At 38.0% G+C, this 21,921-nt stretch overlaps 1 protein-coding gene and 2 long non-coding RNA genes across 5 annotated transcripts; 2 read left to right on the forward strand and 1 right to left on the reverse strand.

Annotated features, from left to right (window-relative positions):
- The first annotated feature begins 7,113 nt into the window (after nucleotides 1–7,113).
- LOC143916468 (uncharacterized) lies at nucleotides 7,114–9,191 on the forward strand. The gene is made up of 2 exons (XR_013260978.1): nucleotides 7,114–7,427; nucleotides 8,044–9,191. It is a non-coding gene; the product is annotated as an uncharacterized LOC143916468 (long non-coding RNA).
- Nucleotides 7,114–9,774, forward strand: LOC143916467 (uncharacterized). Its single transcript, XR_013260977.1, has 2 exons — nucleotides 7,114–9,191; nucleotides 9,651–9,774. It is a non-coding gene; the product is annotated as an uncharacterized LOC143916467 (long non-coding RNA).
- A 298-nt stretch (nucleotides 9,775–10,072) lies between these two features.
- LOC143916466 (uncharacterized) lies at nucleotides 10,073–21,250 on the reverse strand. 3 transcript variants are annotated; one of them, XM_077437588.1, is made up of 5 exons: nucleotides 21,098–21,250; nucleotides 13,767–15,194; nucleotides 13,619–13,688; nucleotides 13,385–13,536; nucleotides 10,073–12,691 (listed from the first exon to the last, which is right to left on the reverse strand). In XM_077437588.1, the coding sequence occupies exons 2-3, from the start codon at nucleotides 15,189–15,191 to the stop codon at nucleotides 13,686–13,688; spliced, it is 1,428 nt and encodes a 475-aa protein (XP_077293714.1). In that variant the 5' UTR covers nucleotides 15,192–15,194; nucleotides 21,098–21,250; the 3' UTR covers nucleotides 10,073–12,691; nucleotides 13,385–13,536; nucleotides 13,619–13,685. The 3 variants fall into 3 exon arrangements, with proteins under 3 accessions (XP_077293714.1, XP_077293716.1, XP_077293715.1); XM_077437590.1 differs by having other exon boundaries at nucleotides 11,203–12,691; nucleotides 13,474–13,536; XM_077437589.1 differs by lacking the exon at nucleotides 10,073–12,691 and adding an exon at nucleotides 12,850–13,309.
- Between the last annotated feature and the right edge of the window lie 671 nt (nucleotides 21,251–21,921).

A 21,921-nucleotide genomic window follows, 5' to 3' on the forward strand; every position in this document is an offset into this window, starting at 1 on the left:
AGTGAAGAAAGACTCTCTGGTCTTGCATTAATTGCAAACGAAAAAAAATTAATGTCAAATTTAAAAAACTGATGTGGTTATCGATGAATTTTGTAAAAAGGAACGTAGAATAAAATTAAATTGGTCGGTTTTTTTTTTAGACAGCATCCCTTGGTTGAAAAGTCACCGCCCGCCATTGATATGTATATATATATATACAGTACTGGTCAATGAAAGGTTTCCAGCCACTGAAATGGTGCAAAAGCAGGTATAAACCGGTTATGCGTCTGGAGCACTTATTTTAACTTTGGTAGCAGAAAAGTTTAGTTCTCGTCATATCGCGGAAAAAATAGGATTTATCAAGAAATTTGGAAGTTCAGCGTCCCTGGAAAGGAAACAAGGGTCAGGAAAGGTCAAACAGACCAACTCGTCTGAGAATCGATTTTTAAAACGACTTTGTCTACAAGACCGATTTGTGAAAATTAGATTCGAGTGCTGTGAAATTAGACCAAGTGCTGTGAAAATTAGATTCGAGTTCATTGAAACCACTGGAACAGAAATCAGCGTCGAAACTGTACGACATCAGCTTCGATAATTGGGTATATTCTCGAGGATACCAGCGAAAAAACCGTTTTTGACGAAAAAAGCACGTCTGCAACGACTTAATTGGGCCAAAAAGTATATCAATTGGACGGAATAGTTCCCGTGCGTCCTCAACATAAATTCGCAAGACGGGACGACAAAGATCGTAATCTGCAATCTAACTTCAATCGGAGTGAGCAAAAGGCGGATCTTCATAACACCTCTTTACATGGTTGCATTATTTGTAGAAGAGCAGTTATCATTACTAAAGATCAAACAACTTTTGAGTATTTTTCAGCATTCAATCTTTCGAAAGATTTTTGGGGGAACATAAATCCAAAATATATAATGACTGACAGATCCTTAGCTCTTGTTTTTAAGGACTAAAAACTAAAAGAACGATATTGTAAAATAGGAATTTTCTACGCCTAACGAACATTATGAATACCATCGTATACCAAAATCCATCGCTCATCATCTATAGATCAATTTGGGAAGCATCTTCAGGAAAGCTGGAATTCCATCCCTGTCACCACAATATAAAATTTAATATATAGAATGCTGAGATTATGTGCAGCAGTGATCAAAAACAAAGGTAGATTTTTTGACGAAAGTTCGGTTTGACGTTTTATTTTTTTTATCATTTTGTTTTATAATTGTTGGAATATTTTGAATTATTTCAATAAATAGGTATTTTATAAATATAACTGCGTTTATTTTTTTTAAATTGGTCCAAAATTGTAATAAATATGTTGAAAAAACACTTTGGTGTTAAACATATGGACGGTAGTGTATGTAGATTTTGAAATCGTACAACATATGTACATGCTGCAGTTCTGGAAATGCGGCTAAAGTAATGGCACTCCCAAGTCAACACAGCAGCCAAAAAATTAGCTAATACAACTATTTATAACCCACTCCAAATAAGAACTCTAGTTCTTGAAAATATTTCTTTTGCGGTAGAAGGTATACTACCGAATCATGATTCTATGCGAAGAAGCATACAAAGACAAAGGGTTAAAATTCAAATTTCCCCAATGATTGCTTTTTCAGGCTTGTATAAATATAATTAAACATTTATCATCATGCAAACCTTCTGCAAGTGTATAATTCCGATGTGCTATTTGCACTTAATGCTAAGATGATAACATCACTGGCGTATGTTCCAGAAAGAGATTTGGTTAATGCAATTTCTGAACTGGAGACCCAATTACCAAGTGACTGAACCAATTGTAGAACGGTTCATAAATACATACATCGGCTGGCAATGCACCAATAACCTCAGGGGTGCACCTATTTTTTTCATTCTATCTAACGTTTGGTCGGTATACCAGAGGACGTTAGATGGAAAAGCTCCTAAGGAAAAACCATATTGATATTGCAGAATTCGCCAAAGACACATACGAACATTTCCATAAGAGAACGGGGAAAAAAAACAAATTTATATTTTTCCGGGGCTCCAAACACAGGGAAGACTATGATAATGGAATCGTTGGTGAGCGGACACTGTAATTTCTCAAGACTAACGGGGCTTTTTATCGAAAAAAACCATGGCGACGTACACAAAACTATTTAATATGTTACATGAAATGTGGCCAGCGCTTAGACCCGATAGCATATATGTAGATTTGTAGTTCTGGAAATGCGGCTAAAATAATGGCACTCCCAAGTCAACACAGCAGCCAAAAAATTAGCTAATACAACTATTTACAACCGACTCCAAATAAGAACGCTAGTTCTTGAAAATATTTCTTTTGCGGTAGAAGGTATACTACCGAATCATGATTCTATGCGAAGAAGCACACAAAGACAAAGGGTTAAAAATTCAAATTTCCCCAATGATTACTTTTTCAGTCTTGTACAAAATTTAAGAAAACATTTATCATCATGCAAACCTTCTGTAAGTGTATAATTCCGATGTGCTATTTGCACTTAATGCTAAGATGATAGCTACCTTGATTCCGGTAATGGTCGTCAGACGGTATTGGACGTTCCCACAAGACGAGATGTCGAAATTATGCAGTGCGTCATTCATCAAATGCGAATGGCAGGGAGTAATAGCACAGAGAGATCGCTCCTGTTACTCAACTGTACGGAAGGGGGAAATAGCGTACCTGAAGTGGAAAGCGATGCACTTGGGATGGGGGACGATGGAGTGGATGGCGCAGCTGCTACGATCAATGTTCGTGTCGGTGCAGAAGGGCTCGAGGTACTCGCCGGATCCTCAAACAATATCATTTCAAGAAAACGACGAGCCGATGATGGAAGCGGACAGAGCCTCAATAGGAAAAATCCTATCAATCACGAAAACCTTGTCTTGCTAATACTTGACGAACGTGCTTTCAACGAATCTCGCGCTACGCGAGTTTTATCAAAGCACGTTCAGGGGTTTGAATTCCTCTTCGGATACAGAGCGGCAGACAAGCTCAGAACCGCAATCACCCTTGCGAGAGTACTGGTATTTCAGGAAAACATTTCCCAAAGATTCGAGCGCGCTAAAGCGTATATCAGAAGAACCGAACCAGAATCATCCGAAAAGGAAGAAGTAGAAAAATCAGTACACGCATTACAAAAGCTCTTGAGGAAAAACCATATAGATATTGCAGAATTCGCCAAAGACACATACGAACATTTCCATAAGAGAACGGGGAAAAAAAACAAATTTATATTTTTACGGGGCTCCAAACACTATGATAATGGAATCGTTGGTGAGTGGACACTGTAATTTCTCAAGACTAACAGGGCTCCATTCAAACAGCACTTTTAATTTCGCTTCATTAATTCACGTGAATGCGGTCTACATGGACGAATGTAAAATGACCCAAAATCAGTTCGAACAGTGGAAACTGTTGCCAGGGGGTACACCCATGTCAACAGATGTGAAACATCGTGATAAACAAGATGTAGAAGAGTGTATTTTATATACTTCGTCCAATTATCCTATCGAGATGTATGTAGATGTGCCGAGTGCGTCAACGGCAGTAGAAACTAGAACAATCCAATATAATTTTAACTATAACATAGTAAAAAAAATAGATTTAAATGTATTGACATGGGAAAGGTTGTGGGAGGATTTATATTAAAATATTTTGAAAATAATATATTTTCTTTTATTTATAGATGTTGTTGGATAGAAATTTATTAGTAGACACATGGAGATCGGGAAGATTTGACGCAATGGGGTCCAAAAGACATCTATTACACCAAGAAAACCACATTCATAAGATGGTGCATATGTATGTGACGGGTGCAAACTTGAGAATTATATGACGGTTAACACGCCGTATTATACGAGTCACACGATCAAATCAAAAGACACAATAGTGGAATTTATAATGAGAGGTCAATTTTGGTGTCACGACTGTGGAGCGGCTTTATTCATTTGGACAAATGACGTTATGTGCAAATACTGTGAAAATAAAAGAGCTAGAGATGAACTGTTGCTCCAATTTCAAGAAGACGGAGAAGCTGACGATATGAGGCAAATCGAAGAAAGGGAGAGACAAAATTATAGAGAAATAAATAATAATACTTGTGATATTAGGTTAAGTTGGAAAAAATAAGAACTCTAGTTCTTGAAAATATTTCTTTTGCGGTAGAAGGTATACTACCGAATCATGATTCTATGCGAAGAAGCATACAAAGACAAAGGGTTAAAAATTCAAATTTCCCCAATGATTGCTTTTTCAGGCTTGTATAAATATAATTAAACATTTATCATCATGCAAACCTTCTGCAAGTGTATAATTCCGATGTGCTATTTGCACTTAATGCTAAGATGATAACATCACTGGCGTATGTTCCAGAAGGAGATTTGGTTAATGCAATTTCTGAACTGGAGACCCAATTACCAAGTGACTGAACCAATCAAGTGTTAATCCGAATCCCCGTTTACACCAGGTAGTAAACGGGGACGAAAAATGGGTCTTGTACGACAACAGCAGCCTTAAAAGACAATGGATATCACCAAATCAAAAACCCATTCCAACCTCTAAGCTCGGTTTGACTCTTAGAATAGTTCTGTTATGTGTATGGTGGGATGTGAGGGGCATTATCCACTACGAATTATTGAAACCGGGCGAAAATGGAGATTCTGAGTCAGAAACTTCAGAACCATGTGTCAACCAGTCAGAATCTGAAAATTTTTCAGAAGAAGATATCCCTGATGTGACATTGGATTGGTCCGAATTTGATCCTCCTAGAAATCTCAACAGCTTTGAAGGACTACCAGGATTGAACATTTTTCCTGATAATCCATCTAACGTGGGAGACGTGACTTCACTCTTCATTGGAGATGATTTATTTGGTATTATAGCCGAGGAGACAAACCGATATTATGCCAAAAATAATATCAAATATCCAACTTCCACACACTCGCGAAAATGGAGAGATGTTCTCGTTCCCGAGCTAAAAAAATGGTTCGGATTAGTTCTGATAATGGCTATTGTCAGAAAAAATTCCATCAGCGACTATTGGAGCACTCCTCTTATCGAAACTCCATATTTTCGAAAGACGATGAGCAGAAATAGATTTCAACAGATTTTAAGGTATCTCCACTTTTCTGACAATGAGAAGATTCCAACCGGCAGTCCAAATCGCCTAGTTAAAATTCAAAACATAATAGACTACTTCACGAAAAAGTTTCAAGAGACGTACACACCGACACAAAACCTGTCTTTGGACGAAGGCATGATACCGTGGAGGGGGCGCCTCAAATGCAAGGTGTATAACCCTATGAAGATCGTTAAGTGCGGGATTCTAAATAGGATATGTGAAGCAAAAAGTGGCTATATTTGTAATTTCAAATTGTATTCGGGTGTAGCTACTTCTTTGAATAACACTATCACCGATTTGTTATCTCCGTACTTAAATAAATGGTACGATGTCTACGCTGATAATTATTACAATAGCGTTAATTTAGCTACCAATTTATTGGGAGCTAAAACAAGAAAATGCGGAACTATTAGAAAAAATCGTGGCTTACCGCAAATTTTGAAAAACGCCCGCTTACAAATTCATGAATCAATACATCGAAGAAAGGGGGATATATTGATTCAAATTTGGAAGACAAACAAAAAACGGGACGTCAGAATTACTTCAACCATCTATCAGGCGCAAATAGTAGAAACTGGCAAAATCGACAGGAAAACAAATCAACCCATCAAGAAGCCAATCAGCATCGTGGACTATAATAAATTTATGGGTGGAGTCGATCTCGCGGATCAGTACCTATCGTACAACCCCGTTTCACGGAAAACCATCAAGTGGACGAAGAAAGCCGCAATGTATCTGATGCATTGCGGAATTTTGAACGCTTATCATATTCACAAAAAGTTAAATGGGACGAATTGGAAATTCCAAGAGTTTATGCTAAAAGTCGCAGAGGGATTGCTTCAGAGTAACATTTCCGATACACCCGGTACATCAGGCACACATTCCAATATACCTTCAACTACTGTCATGACGAGGACTCCCAGCATTGATCCGAACGAAAGACTACGTGACTTCATAAAAGATCATGAATTAGTGAAAATAACTAATGAAAAAACGAATAAATTAGTGTGACGTAATTGTCAAGTGTGTGCAAAACTCAAAATTCGTAAACTGAGTGCTTTTATGTGTAAACAATGTAAAATTCCACTACATATTGGAAAGTGTTATCAAGACTACCATACAAAAAAAAAATATTAGATATAAAATTTCATTAGTGTACGAATTTCATATTGTGTTTAAATAACGTGTGTGTGTGTAAATAATAAAAATATGTAATACTATCAAAAACCATAAAGTGAGTTTATCGATAATATTAGGGGTACCACAGAAAGAAATCTCGCATTTTATGAACCGATGTTTGAGGTCAGTTTGTGTTCAGACACGGTGTGGTAAACATCTCTGTAAGTTTTTTATATTGTAGAACTGTTCTTTGACTTTATTTTTTTGTAACAAATTTTTATTTTATTGTTAGGATAAAATGTCGAAGCCAGAAACAGATGAAAGCCACGTAAGGCATTGTATGTTACTTTTGTTTGATCAGGGCTTAAACGCCAGTAAGGCCACTAAAACCATTTATGGTGAAGTGCTTACTACTCGCAGATGTCAATTTTGATACCAAAGATTTAAATCCGGAGATAGAAACTTAAAGGACTCACCTAAATCGGGACGACCCTCAAATTTCGATATTTTAAGTATTTTTCAGCATTCAATCTTTCGAAAGATTTTTGGGGGAACATAAATCCAAAATATATAATGACTGACGGATTCTTAGCTCTTGTTTTTAAGGACTAAAAACTAAAAGAACGATATTGTAAAATAGGAATTTTCTACGCCTAACGAACATTACGAATACCATCGTATACCAAAATCCATCGCTCATCATCTATAGATCAATTTTGGAAGCATCTTCAGGAAAGCTGGAAGTCCATACCTCTCACCACAATATAAAATTTAATATATAGAATGCCGAGATTATGTGCAGCAGTGATAAAAAACAAAGGTGGATTTTTTGACGAAAGTTCGGTTTGACGTTTTATTTTTTTTATCATTTTATGTTTTATAATTGTTGGAATATTTTGAATTATTTTAATAAATAGGTATTTTATAAATATAACTGCGTTTATTTTTTTTAAATTGGTCCAAAATTGTAATAAATATGTTGAAAAAACACTTTGGTGTTCAACATATGGACGGTAGTGTATGTAGATTTTGAAATCGTACAACATATGTACATGCTGCAGTTCTGGAAATGCGGCTAAAGTAATGGCACTCCCAAGTCAACACAGCAGCCAAAAAATTAGCTAATACAACTATTTATAACCCACTCCAAATAAGAACTCTAGTTCTTGAAAATATTTCTTTTGCGGTAGAAGGTATACTACCGAATCATGATTCTATGCGAAGAAGCATACAAAGACAAAGGGTTAAAAATTCAAATTTTCCCAATAATACCTTTTCTAGGGAAACAATTTTAATCTCAGAGGCATATTCGAAATATGAATTCAGTCCATCAGAATTTGAGCGGTTTTTGCTGGCTGATTCTGGATCAGAACAAGTCGCTCCATTACGTATTTTAATTTTTGGCCATGGGAGTCACATATCATGGAGCCAAACCATGAAGGAACTCTTAATGGATGGCACATTTTTACTTTCTCCTTCAGCTTTTGCTCAGATTTACGTAATTTTGACGAAAAAGGATGTAGGCCATGTTTTTCCAATATTATACTAGCTTTTACCGAACAAAACCATGGCGACGTACATAAAACTATTTAATATGTTACGTGAAATGTAGCCAGCACTTAGACCCGATAGCATACATGTAGATTTTGAAATCGGTCAACATATGTACATGCTTCAGTTCTGGAAATGCGGCTAAAGTAATGGCACTCCAAGTCAACATAGCAGTCAAAAAATTAGCTAATACAACTGTTAATAACCCACTCCAAATAAGAACTCTAGGTCTTGAAAATATTTCTTTTGCGGTAGAAGGTATACTACCGAATCATGATTCTATGCGAAGAAGCATACAAAGACAAAGGGTTAAAATTCAAATTTCCCCAATGATTGCTTTTTCAGGCTTGTATAAATATAATTAAACATTTATCATCATGCAAACCTTCTGCAAGTGTATAATTCCGATGTGCTATTTGCACTTAATGCTAAGATGATAACATCACTGGCGTATGTTCCAGAAAGAGATTTGGTTAATGCAATTTCTGAACTGGAGACCCAATTACCAAGTGACTGAACCAATTGTAGAACGGTTCATAAATACATACATCGGCTGGCAATGCACCAATAACCTCAGGGGTGCACCTATTTTTTTCATTCTATCTAACGTTTGGTCGGTATACCAGAGGACGTTAGATGGAAAAGCTCCTAAGGAAAAACCATATTGATATTGCAGAATTCGCCAAAGACACATACGAACATTTCCATAAGAGAACGGGGAAAAAAAACAAATTTATATTTTTCCGGGGCTCCAAACACAGGGAAGACTATGATAATGGAATCGTTGGTGAGCGGACACTGCAATTTCTCAAGACTAACGGGGCTTTTTATCGAAAAAAACCATGGCGACGTACATAAAACTATTTAATATGTTACGTGAAATGTAGCCAGCGCTTAGACCCGATAGCATACATGTAGATTTTGAAATCGGTCAACATATGTACATGCTTCAGTTCTGGAAATGCGGCTAAAGTAATGGCACTCCAAGTCAACATAGCAGTCAAAAAATTAGCTAATACAACTGTTAATAACCCACTCCAAATAAGAACTCTAGGTCTTGAAAATATTTCTTTTGCGGTAGAAGGTATACTACCGAATCATGATTCTATGCAAAGAAGCATACAAAGACAAAGGGTTAAAATTCAAATTTCCCCAATGATTGCTTTTTCAGTCTTGTAAAAATATAATTAAACATTTATCATCATGCAAACCTTCTGCAAGTGTATAATTCCGATGTGCTATTTGCACATAATGCTAAGATGATAGCTACCTTGATTCCGGCAATGGTCGTCAGACGGTATTGGACGTTCTCACAAGACGAGATGTCGAAATTATGCAGTGCGTCATTCATCAAATGCGAATGGCAGGGAGTAATAGCATAGAGAGATCGCTCCTGTTACTCAACTGTACGGAAGGGGGAAATAGCGTACCTGAAGTGGAAAGCGATGCACTTGGGATGGGGGACGATGGAGTGGATGGCGCAGCTGCTACGATCAATGTTCGTGTCGGTGCAGAAGGGCTCGAGGTACTCGCTGGATCCTCAAACAATATCATTTCAAGAAAACGACGAGCCGATGATGGAAGCGGACAGAGCCTCAATAGGAAAAATCCTATCAATCACGAAAACCTTGTCTTGCTATTACTCGACGAACGTGCTTGCAACGAATCTCGCGCCACGCGAGTTTTATCAAAGCACGTTCAGGGGTTTGAATACCTCTTCGGATACAGAGCAGCAGACAAGCTCAGAACCGCAATCACCCTTGCGAGAGTACTGGTATTTCAGGAAAATACTTCCCAAAGATTCGAGCGCGCTAAAGCGTATATCAGAAGAACCGAACCAGAATCATCCGTAAAGGAAGAAGTAGAAAAATCAGTACACGCATTACAAAAGCTCTTGAGGAAAAACCATATAGATATTGCAGAATTCGCCAAAGACACATACGAACATTTCCATAAGAGCACGGGGAAAAAAAACAAATTTATATTTTTAAGGGGAAAACATCCTGAAGTCGATGGTGGAATCAGATCCTCGTCAAACAATCGAGGAATTATCGGTGAAGATTGGCTGTCCATGGTCTACAGTCTTGGCTACAATATTGTACATATCATTTCATATGATTCGATAATTTGATTGACTGCAATATTTTTAGTATTATTAGGGGGACCGAAAACTAATCAAAAATTTTTCGAAAAGCTCTTTCACAGTTAGTTTGTGTCCAGACGCGGTCCAGTTAACACGTAAGTGTTGTTTTTATGTTGAAGCTATGGTTTTAAATCTTGTTTTTTTGTAAAAATCGGTGGTTCAAAAATTTAAAAAACGGAAAAAGGGAGCTCGAGGACACCACCCGAACAGGACGACCCCAAAAATTAGATGACGACATCCTGAAGTCGATGGTGGAATCACATCCTCGTCAAACAATCGAGGAATTATCGGTGTAGATTGGCTGTCCATGGTCTACAGTTCAGGATCATCTTCATCGCTTAGGAAAAATTCACAAACAAGGAATTTGGGTACCCCATGAATTGTCGCAAAGAGCGCTCGATCTACGGCGTACAATTTATGCATCCCTCTTGTCTCAAAGACGATCAGTTTTTGCGACGAATCATTACTGGAGACAAGAAGTGGGTTCTATACAATAATCCTGAACGAAAAAAACAATGGCTTTCTCTCGGACAAATACCTGAACCGACCCCTCGACCATCACTGACAATAAAGAAGGTCCTTCTTTGTGTATGGTGGAATATTTCTGGAGTAATTTATTAAGAGTTGCTCAAACCCGGTGAAACCGTTACAGCAATAGTTTACTCTATTTTTCAAGTTGCTTAGTCAGCAACTTGAAAAAATGAAACAAGCGCTTGCAAAAAATAGATCTGTTTTGGTCAAAAATCGGAAACGGATACTCCAACAAGACAACGCGAGACCCCATGCTGCGAAAATCACGCAAGAAAAAATAAGGGAGCGTGGATTGGAACCTTTACCTAACTCACCCTATTCACCAGATCTCGCGCCATCGGAATATCACTTTTTCAGGTCGTTGGAACATTCGCTGAAAAAATTTTATTTTTTTAATTTTCATGAAATAAAAACGCACTTGGAAAAGTTTTTCAATGAAAAACCCAAGGAATTTTTCAAATGGGGGATTGATCAATTGCCCAAACGTTGGCAGAAGGTTCTAGATAACGATGGAAATTATTTTGTCCATTAGAATTTAAGACCTTTTAGGCAAATAAATGTTTTCCGAAAAAAAACAAAAAAAAAATTATTAATAAGTTTCTTTGTCCCCCTAATATTTGAAAAAAATGTAACATGAAATAATCATTAAATGTATTTAAAAGTATACTTTTTGTAATTTTTAATGTATCCAAATTGTTTGAACATAATGTGCCACAACTTTTCAAAATATATTTCATTTTTTTGTGAATATTTAATGTTTATTCATTAATTAGCAATTAAGCCACTTTTTATTACATAAATAAATAATATTATCCAAATAAATAAGTGTGAAAAGGCGTAAATTGGAGTACTTTGGACATGTGATGCGGAATGAGAAATAAGATTTTCTGCGCCTAATAATCCAGGGGAAAATCATAGGCCACCGCAGTCGGGGCAGGTGGAAAACATCTTGGGTAAAGAATCTTCGGCAGTGGTACAGCCTCAACACCCGAGCACTATTCCGAGCAGCCATTGATAAAATACGAATGGGAAAGGTACGCGAAGAAGAAGAATTAGCGAAGTGAAACATATAAACGCCTTGTAAAAAACATCAAATTCAAAAACACTGAAAGCCGAATTTTCCATTTACGAATCTACAAGCAAAAGAACAAAGTTAGGTCTTCTACACGATGCCTTAAAAGCTATACATCCTACTTCAGCACCAAGCGAAAGAGTTTTTCCCATATCAGAAGATCATCAGTAAGTGATTGATCTGTAGACACTTTATACTTTTCAAAATCGCAATTTCAACAAGTACTTGAATTCATCGTACCTGATTTATTCATTAACAATATTCTGAACCAACAAGAGGCGAAATAAAAATATAAAAATGACACTGAAAACACATTTCTTGAGTTATTTAACCTGCTAAGTATCTCATCTATGTACATACATATGTGTTTTATCGCTTACATTATAGAAACTAATATAAATTTTCAATGTTGATAACACAACGGTGTACAGAAAAACCAAAAAAAAATGGTTTTCATATATCGTGTTTTTGGTAAAGTATTTTGCTAAAAAAAATGAAAGAATACAAAAAAAGATGAATATGAAACAATAACCAATACTTTCGTATTCATAAAGGACAAATGGATCAAAATTAAAGTACATAGGTACCGTTGTCAAAAACCCTAATTATTCCCAACGGAAATTTAAATGCACAATTCGAATATTGCCTGCATTCACGATAGTAACATAGTTTTCATGATATAAATGTATTTATGACGTTAATGTATAACAAAATAATGTAACTCAGTAAGACTTATAACGTCATAGCCGAGACAACAAACAGAGAACATAAAAAGCAGAAGCTATGGTGCGTAGACCACATACACATTGCTTATAGCTTATAAATTGTGAGGGACTCACAATCACGCAATCTCTTCATCCTTGCCTTATGATTAAGAGTAAGCTGCAGCCTTGCAGCTCCGAAAATTACCACTTCCGCAATTTGATTGCCTGCGGCCAGAGTTGAGGGACCATCACCATGGATTTATCAGTACCTAATACCTCAATCTTGAATGAAGCATGGTGCGCTTTGGTCGGGACTGCTTCTTCGGTGATGTTTGAATCCAGACCAGCGAATGTAAGAATGTCGCGGAGACCGCAGTTGAGGCATCAGAAGTGTATCCTTCGATGGAGCCTCCGTCTAGGGGCTCTTTGATGACAAACCTTTGACGAACCATTCATCTGCCAAAATAGAGGGATTGTCAATTACGCATGAAAATTTTAAAAGAAAACAACATCTCATAGCAACGGGAGAGTTGAGTATGAGTAATTTACTAATATGTACATATTAGGGATCCCAAATCCGAATACTTTTTATACGATCATATTTTTTTTATTTTCAATCTACAGCACATTTAGTTCTATTTGATGTTCCGGATGTTTTTCTTAAAATTTTAATAGTATTGTTGCGTAGGGGTGGGTGGAGGATCCAAGTAAAAGGCCAAAGTCGTGTCACAGCATTTATTGGTGATTAAGGAGATACACACACTGGCAGTGCTCCGTCCAGAATGTCTTGATATCGCCTTATAACGAATAGGTCGCTCAAAGCATATTCGACGTCCGGTTACTTCCCTATTGTTTAGGCATGTACCCGGATATGCATTCCCACGCTATCGGTCACTTCTGAAAAGGGACCAATAGCGGCCAATTCGGTGGCCATTGTTTAGCCTACTTGCACTTAGTCTGGAGATAATCCTTGAAACCAATTACAACGGTCACACAGTCTCTGGGATGCTACTCGGCCTAATCCGATTGTACTTACTCGGCGGTGTACGTAACAGTATCTTGAATTTCTTAAAACTACAAATAAATAATTTAAAGCTACTTTTCGATATTCGAATATTTGGGATCCCTCGAACATATAATGGTAATTACCGGTTGATAACTCTTCAAAAATCCAATATAACATTTGTCGCAGATAGTTACCATAATAACGAATAGTTAGAAATCAAGCGAATAATTACAATGTATGCCAATGGAGGGAAACATAATCGACAAGACGATAATATTGCTGACATTTGGGATGTCTGAAATGAGAAAAAATTTATTACTATGCATCAACACCAAATATGTATATACTCAATTAGATTGGTTCAAATGGATGCTTACCGACAGGAGAAACGCAATAATTCAAAATCGAACATTCGCCTGTAAGGCTATATAGCTGCATAACCAATCACTAAAACGATAAAAATAACCAATTAATTGTATTGAATGTACGGTATAAGGTATATATGTTAATTTATTAGAAACATACACTTAAGTAGGGCGAAAGTCTTTGTAAATAATCTAACAATTCGAGTGTGTGGTACTCCCCCACTATTGCAGCAATTTTCTTTCCCTTTTTTATTAATTTTATATTCCGGTTTGGACGAGGTACGCCTTTCGAAATTAATTCAACAACACCTTCCACCTCGTGCTGTTCTTTTTTAAAGTTTTCAATAACATTAAAAAAACGCATTTTATAGGATCTACTTATGAGTTTCTCCCAACGCTGATGCCAGACTTTGACAATATTCTGAGTACAAGGTATTCCATGTGTTGTCGAGTTATACACCGACCACATCTTTGGTGGAAACATTGGGGGAGTTCGCGTGACTGTGCCGTCTGGTAAAATCTGCTCCTTGCCGTTTACATAGCACTCTTTCATCCACTCCACAATCGCTTGAGTCCCCTCGGGCATGACTTTTGCAACCTCGTCGAACGCTTGGGGAATATTTTCCCATGGTACGAAAGCCAGAGCAGTGAGCTGCTTCATAGTATGCGCAAAATCCAGATCACTGTTGTATTGCACCTCTAGTCCAGAACTCTTTATCTTATGCCACATGCACTGCTCAAAATGGTAAAAGCAGACTTTGTTTTCCACTCCCGGGAAAACGGTTTCGGTAGCGTCGATGGCTTCCCTCTCCAAATTGGAAATTATGAGTTGTGGCGCCAACGTTGCTCCATTTCCAGTCGCGAAATTCCGGATTTCTTCAAATGCTTTCACATAAGCCTCCTGAGACTTGGACGTCATCAGTATATAAACCATAGGTAATATCCTACCATTTGACAAACCCACCTTCGTGAGAATTGTGCACAGCCGGTAGGATATGGGTTCGAAGATCCTGCTGACGCCATCGATAATCCAATGCCCCTGAGCTAGTCGAATTACGTCATCCACCGTCGAAAATACCAAAATCCTATCGTCTCCCAAAGTAACGTCAATTATCAAGAAGGGTTGATTATTACATGTAATTCTTAACGTAGGCGATATGTTTATATCCGCTGACGTTTGTGGATCTTTGGGTTTTTGCCTTTGCCTGATCCTATTTATCACGGCCGTTAAAGCACACGAAGATGGTAGGTGTGGGAGCTCGGTGTTTGATACGGAAACCATCGCATTTTGTATTATATGTTTTGCCGAATATTCAGTATTCGTGGCGCATTCCTTAACCCTGTCCACGAATTGTCTCGCCCGCAGTTCGTGGGGTGAAGCAGGATGGTTGTGTTCGGAACATTTAAGAACTATATGGTCTTTTCCAACAAGCTTTGTTATTGCTCGAGCTCCGCAATGTTCATCTTTCTTCTGGCAGTACCAGTAATGTATGTTGTTCCCTTTTATTCTATTCAGCATTAGTAAGTAATTACGTACAATTATTTTGGGACGCGATTTTGGATTTGCAAGTTTGAAAATTTCCATATTCTGTAAAAACAATAAAGAAAACGTGAGTATCATCATATTAAAATTATGACATTTATTAAACCGGAAGCAAAACTTTTCTCTTACAATGAGTTGGAACAGGGGATAAGGAAATTGCAATCGAATAAATTGAAGACATATCAGTGTACGGTTTTTTTTTAAACGATGATGAGCATACCCTCGCAGAGTAGATTTGTTATCAAAGCAATGTTGCTAGACACCAGATATAATCGTTTCTTATAACATCTGGAGGTAATACCGAAATCCAAGCTCCAAGCGATTTCATACTTATTTACATATGAACAAAAAGAGCGTATCGTTTTACACAATGCCACCTCTCAGTTTTTTCGATAAATAAAATGAGTCTACAAAATAAATGACACCTTGACGGTTTGGTTTTTTGCTAGATGTCCATAAGTAGGGTGACCACACGTCCCATTTTGGCTGGGATGGTCCCATTTCTTACGTGTTTTGCGTTTGTCCCGTAGTTTTGACTAAATGAGACGTTTAAAACTTGAGTTGTCAAATCCGAAATGAAGGTGCGATGCGCCTAATCGACTCAAGTTCGAGTCAAAACGTAGGTTTTTATCTGGCTAGTCTTCTTTCTCGCTGTTTCCATTAACCTTCAACTACAATTTAATTTGAGGGCTTCAATTGTACATAATTTAATTCATTTACTATTTTAACACGTTCAACACGGCGTGTACCGCAGGTGGCCAAGCGGATAGTGCTATATCAGGCAGCGTGACAACTCATTATATAAAGTGATTTAATAATCACGCGTAATTGGGTGCCGATACACGTGACAGTGCCGGTTGAATGTGTCGAGACCCCAATCACATGACCCCCTGAACTTCTCAATTCATTATAATTCATTTGTTCTACAGTTTAGTGTTTATAATAAACTTAACTTATTTCACACTGCACATTTACTAAATGTAATTAATTATTATTGACTAGTGTTGTGCCCGTCGATTTCCAAATAGGAATTGAAACACGAATAAAAATAAAGTTATATCTAATATATAATTTCGAAAGAGCCTTTGTATATACATATGTAACTGTACTGGACATTTTGTCCATTTTGTCAGGGGACTTACTGTCGTTCGTTGGTCCGTAGACGATTTTTTTCGATTCTAAGGATTCAAAGTCTCCAGGGGCGCAGGCGCCGGATTCTGGTATACATATAATTTCGAAAGAGACTTACTATATACATATGTTTCTTTGTTCGTGACAGTCAAATGAGTATTCAAATAAATTTATATAAAATAAAACTATTCAAATAAATTTAATAAAATGTTTACTGTTAGATTGTGGTTTATATTACAAATACCGAGTAAAACCACTAGTGTTATAAATAAGTATAATGTAAGATAATTTATAGGCGCACGCAATATTGAACGTAATAAAAAGTGGTACATTATACACCTAGCAATCCAACCCGTTCGAAATGATGAATGAATGAATGAATGAATGAATGTGTGTGTGTGCACCTCTAGAATCCAGAATCGAAATCGAAACGACTGGTTTCGGAAAGAAATTGATGCACGAATTACAAATTACGAAGTGAGAGCTTCCGACGCCTCCAACGCGCCGGGGACTTCGCCCCCCAGCGCCCTGGGGTCTTCGCCTCGACGCACCTGGCGCAAATTCGAGTGACGCTCGACACCTCCCCCTCCTTACCACGCTTCCCGGCACTCGAATACTCATTGTATTCCATTGTATGTCACATACATAAATATTTACCGACACATTGTTTTTATTATATACGATTGGGATTGTTTTCATTCATATTTGCATCAGATTATTACTATTTCAGGTCCCCAAGTTGCAAATAGGGGAACGACTCTTGCAGTCAACTGCCATGGCGACATGGTGGTCCTGGACAAGGAGCGCTGAGATAAGAGTGGTGATGAGTGAATCCGTGGTAAGTTTCACTCTATAAAATGTCACACAACACTATGACGGTCTCAGGTCAGCGGCGAGTAAGTGCCGCCGCTTAACAAAAGCACAACCCGGTTTTCGAAGGTACCGTATCATCTTTGACAGAGAAGGAAACTCTATAATAAATTCCTGGTAGTGGGCAGCAGCTCTGCCAGTATAAGATGTCAAAACATTTACTGCGCTGTAGAAGGAAGTGGGAATCCACTGCAGTATTCTCCCAAGATAACTATGATGTACAAAAATAAAAGTGTGAAGAAGTCTGACTCTCCGGCTGACACCCGGCGCCTTCGAGGTTCCAGGTCTCACGGTGTGAAATTGGCTACTGGCCACATGCATGTGACTCACCAGGCATCATGTGGAAAATATGCGACTGGAGAAACTTTACGGAACAAATCCAAAATAGGTACTTGGAACGTTAGAGGACTCCTGAATCCTGGGAAAACACTGGTTGTTGAGAAAGAGATGTACAGTCATGGGCTAGATATACTCGGAATCTCGGAAACGCACTGGAAGAACAACGGCCATTATAAAACTTCAAATGGAAATACGATATATTTTTCTGGTAACCAAGATTCGTCACATAGCGGTGTCGCGGTGATCTTAGCATCTAAATTAACCAGTGCACTAATTGGCTACAACCCCATAAGTGACAGACTTATACACTTAAAACTCAACACGCATCCGTATAAACTAAACATCCTTCAAATATATGCTCCTACTGCAGATGCCGAAGATATTAAAATAAATGCGTTCTATGCTTCACTACTCGATACATTGTCAAATATCTCAAACAAAGAAATGACCATCATTCTTGGTGATTTTAATGCCAAAGTCGGTAATAATAGCAACATTGATAACATAGTAGGTAAATATGGATTGGGTATTCAAAATGAGAGAGGAGAGAAACTTATAAGTTTCTGCATTGAAAATAAAATGTCCATTATGAATACTTGGTTTCAACATCATCCTAGGCGATTGTACACTTGGATATCTCCTGGGGATCGTCACCGCAACCAAATCGATTATGTATTAATAAATTCTAGATGGAAATCATCGATACATAACGTCAAAACATATCCAGGTGCAGATTGCGGATCGGACCATAACTTACTTGTTGCTAAATTTCGACTGAAATTGAAAATGATTAAAAGACATCAAAATAAAGCAATTAAACTCACCAATGATGATGTAATTAATTTTGGCAATGTAATCAGAGAAAAAGATGCAGAATTCCAAATAAATCCTAATGTAGATGTAGAAGAGTCTTGGAAAATTTTTAAAGATCTCATAATTCGGTATGCCAGAAAACATCAAACACCGCAAAATGAACATCGTAAGTCTTTTATCTCTGATTCAACTTGGGTTAAGATAAAAGAACGTAAAAGACTTAAACAAACTGGCATAACATCGACAGAATATCTTGAAAGGTATGCAATATTACATAAAGATATTCAAAGGAGTTGTAGGCGGGATAAAGCTAAATATATAAATGACATATGTGAGGAGATAGAAAAACACGCATTAAAGAATCAGGCAAGGGATATTTTTCACAAAGTAAAAATCGTCACTCAAAAATTTTCACCCAAAACTTGGACAATAGATGATCAATTTGGAAACACGCTTACAGATATTGATGTGATACTCAACCGATGGAAAGAATACTGTTCGGAATTGTACAGTGGTAGTTCGTCGACCTCAATTGTTTCCCTAATTGATGATGTCAGGGAGCCTGACATCTTGACATCTGAAGTTGTAAATGCCATAAAGAAACTGAAATGTAAAAAGTCTCCTGGCAGCGATGGTATACAAGCTGAACTTCTGAAAGAGCTTGGTGAAACTGCGATAAAGGCGCTATGTAATATGTGCAACAAGATCTGGGTAAACGGAGTATGGCCGAAAGATTGGGTCAATTCAATATTCATTCCCTTACACAAGAAAGGATCTACAAAAAAATGCGAGAATTACAGGACCTTAGCCTTAATATCGCACTCTAGTAAAGTATTGCTGTATATAATTAAAGATCGTTTGAGCAGTTACCTTGGATGGCAAATACCGAACGAACAAGCAGGGTTTGTAAAAGGCAAAGGGACGAGGGAACAAATACTGAATATACGTCAACTCATTGAAAAATGTCGGGAGTTTCAAACTCCAGCCGTTCTTTGTTTTATAGACTATAAAAAAGCTTTTGACTTTGTGAACTGGGACTATCTGTGGAAAGTTCTACTGGACATGGGAGTCCCCATGCATCTTGTAAAGATAATACATAACTTGTATAATGATAACAATGCAGTAGTTCGAATCAATTCGCTAAATTCGACAATTTTTCGAGTACAACGTGGAGTAAGGCAAGGGTGTATATTATCTCCAGACCTATTTAATATATATGGAGAGTATATAATGCGTAGAGCACTGGATGGTTGGAAGGGTGGAGTGTCCATTGGTGGAAAAAAACTATCCAATCTTCGGTATGCGGATGACACAACGCTCATAGCTAATAATCATGAAGAAATGGCCGAACTGATCCGTCGTGTTGAGACAGAGAGTAATGTGCTTGGCCTCCAGATAAACCGCCCCAAAACAAAAATTATGATAATTGACCGTCACCAACAGCTGCAAAACAACAACTCAGCTTTAAACGGTATAGATGTGGTTGATAATTTTGTCTATCTGGGGTCACTCATATCTAACAACGGCGGCAGCGAATTGGAAATACGGCGCCGGATTACATTAGCAAAATCGGCAATGTCACAACTAACGAAGATTTGGAAGAATAGAGCCATTACAACTGCTGTCAAAATCCGTCTCGTGAAGAGTCTCGTTTTTTCTGTCTGCCTTTATGGTGTCGAGACGTGGACCATGAAGGCGGCGGATAGACGGAGAATCGATGCCTTCGAGATGTGGTCCTGGAGACGGCTACTGCGCGTGCCTTGGACCGACAAACGCACGAATGTGTCTATTCTTGAAGAATTGAAAATCAAGGATAGATTGTCAACAATATGCCTGAAACGTATATTGCAGTTCTTCGGCCACATTGCACGAAGAGGTGAGGAGAGCCTGGAGCGGTTGGTTGTGGTTGGTAGCGTCGAAGGCAGAAGAGCCAGAGGCAGATCCCCCGCACGCTGGACTGACCAAGTATCTGCAGCGACGGGCGCTTCCACGGTAGCAAGTCTTCGCCTGGCCGAATTTAGAACTGAATGGAGGCAGCTGGTTGACCGCACATCATAGTCACGATCCTCAGTGATGAGGGAACCGACAGCAATATTACTATTTCGTACGGTTCGGTGATTACCGGTCACAAAGTCACTAAAATCTCTATAACGGAACATCTGGCAGCCGAGAACTACAGTGCCATATTTTGCGTATTCGCGATTTTAATGCCAAAAATTGTCTTTGTGACCGCCGCAATGTGACTAATAATCCAATTACCATTTTATATACATCTGCATTACCTAGTTTGATAATTGTTCACCCATTTGACGATCTAGTCCTTGTGTACGTAAGTGCATATGGAAGTTCATTCACTTGCATATGTATCATTCAGGGCTCGTAAGCACGCATAGTAGTCATAACAAAAGTTAGCGTTAAGAGCGGCCGGCAGAGGCGCTCATTCATACTGCCACGCACGCATACACAATGCGAACAAACGTGCGCGGGTCTTATTTCGATGCATAAAGGGATACCATTTCCGGTCAATTAAAAAAAAAATCACGTATCGATGAGAATATCAGGAATAAAATTTCGATTTGGTTAAAGCGGGCTTTGACTACGTACATAGATACAGTAAAAAGTGAAAGTGTGACTGTTTTTTGTAATGTGATGGATACGAAACCTCTACATAACCTTGAACATATGGCGTGCATGTGTACATTGTAGTGGTGCCAACTCAAAAGCGCCAAATCCCGACGCAACACACAATAAGTGTGCACGTGTATCGTGCATAGAGTTGAAAACAAGAAACGTACCTTCTACAAGTCCAGAGACTGGTGAAGAATCGAATATCGAATATAAGCGGTAAAATTCCAAGCGCGTGCTCGCCCGCCAGCCGTCGCGTCCACCCATCCACCACCGGCCACCGACGAGCGTCTTCTGCTCATCTCGTCATATCCGCTAATCATAAATACCATTTTATCAACCATACCCACTATTAATCTAGCGAGTTTTTCAATCACCATTTTTCTCAGGGGCAATGGCGAATTAAGTTGCTTGAGGGCTCTGGGCTGTCAAATTTAAACGAGCCCTATATTAATAGAGTAATTTAATTTGATAAATTTACCAATATATGTGGTAGTACCTATATAGCCATTTTCATTTTTACTTTATCTATATGTTACAGTGAAAGTATATTTCAAGTGAAAATATATTTTCACCAATTCAAGCAGGGAAAATGTATCAAACAATGAATTTACAACGTTAAACTCTATAAATTGAACCCTAACCCAATCTTAAATGAATAGGACCAACCCTTACTTAATCTAACCTATCCTAATTCCTAACCCTTAAATAATACCAACCCTAATAATCCAATCTTAAATTAATAAAACCAACCCTGAAAATGTAACTGGTTATGATTTCACTGAAATGTCAGTGAACATATATTTTCACTTGAAATATAATTTCACTGTGATATATATACTAGGGTAAACGGACTACTAGTCATATGTGAACCAGTCACTCTAGATCGGTCACACGTGATCACCCGTCACACTAAAACTGGTAACACCCTAAAATCGGTCACGAGAAAACTGGTTGACCGATTTTTGTGTGACGGGTGATCACGTGTGACCGA

This window comes from Arctopsyche grandis, chromosome 9, assembly GCF_051622035.1.
Source record: "Arctopsyche grandis isolate Sample6627 chromosome 9, ASM5162203v2, whole genome shotgun sequence".
Classification (NCBI taxonomy): Eukaryota; Metazoa; Arthropoda; class Insecta; order Trichoptera; family Hydropsychidae; genus Arctopsyche; species Arctopsyche grandis.

Excerpts from the sequence above, each read along its gene's own strand:
- LOC143916466 (XM_077437588.1), bottom strand. The coding sequence starts at position 15,191 with ATGGAAATTTTCAAACTTGCAAATCCAAAATCGCGTCCCAAAATAATT.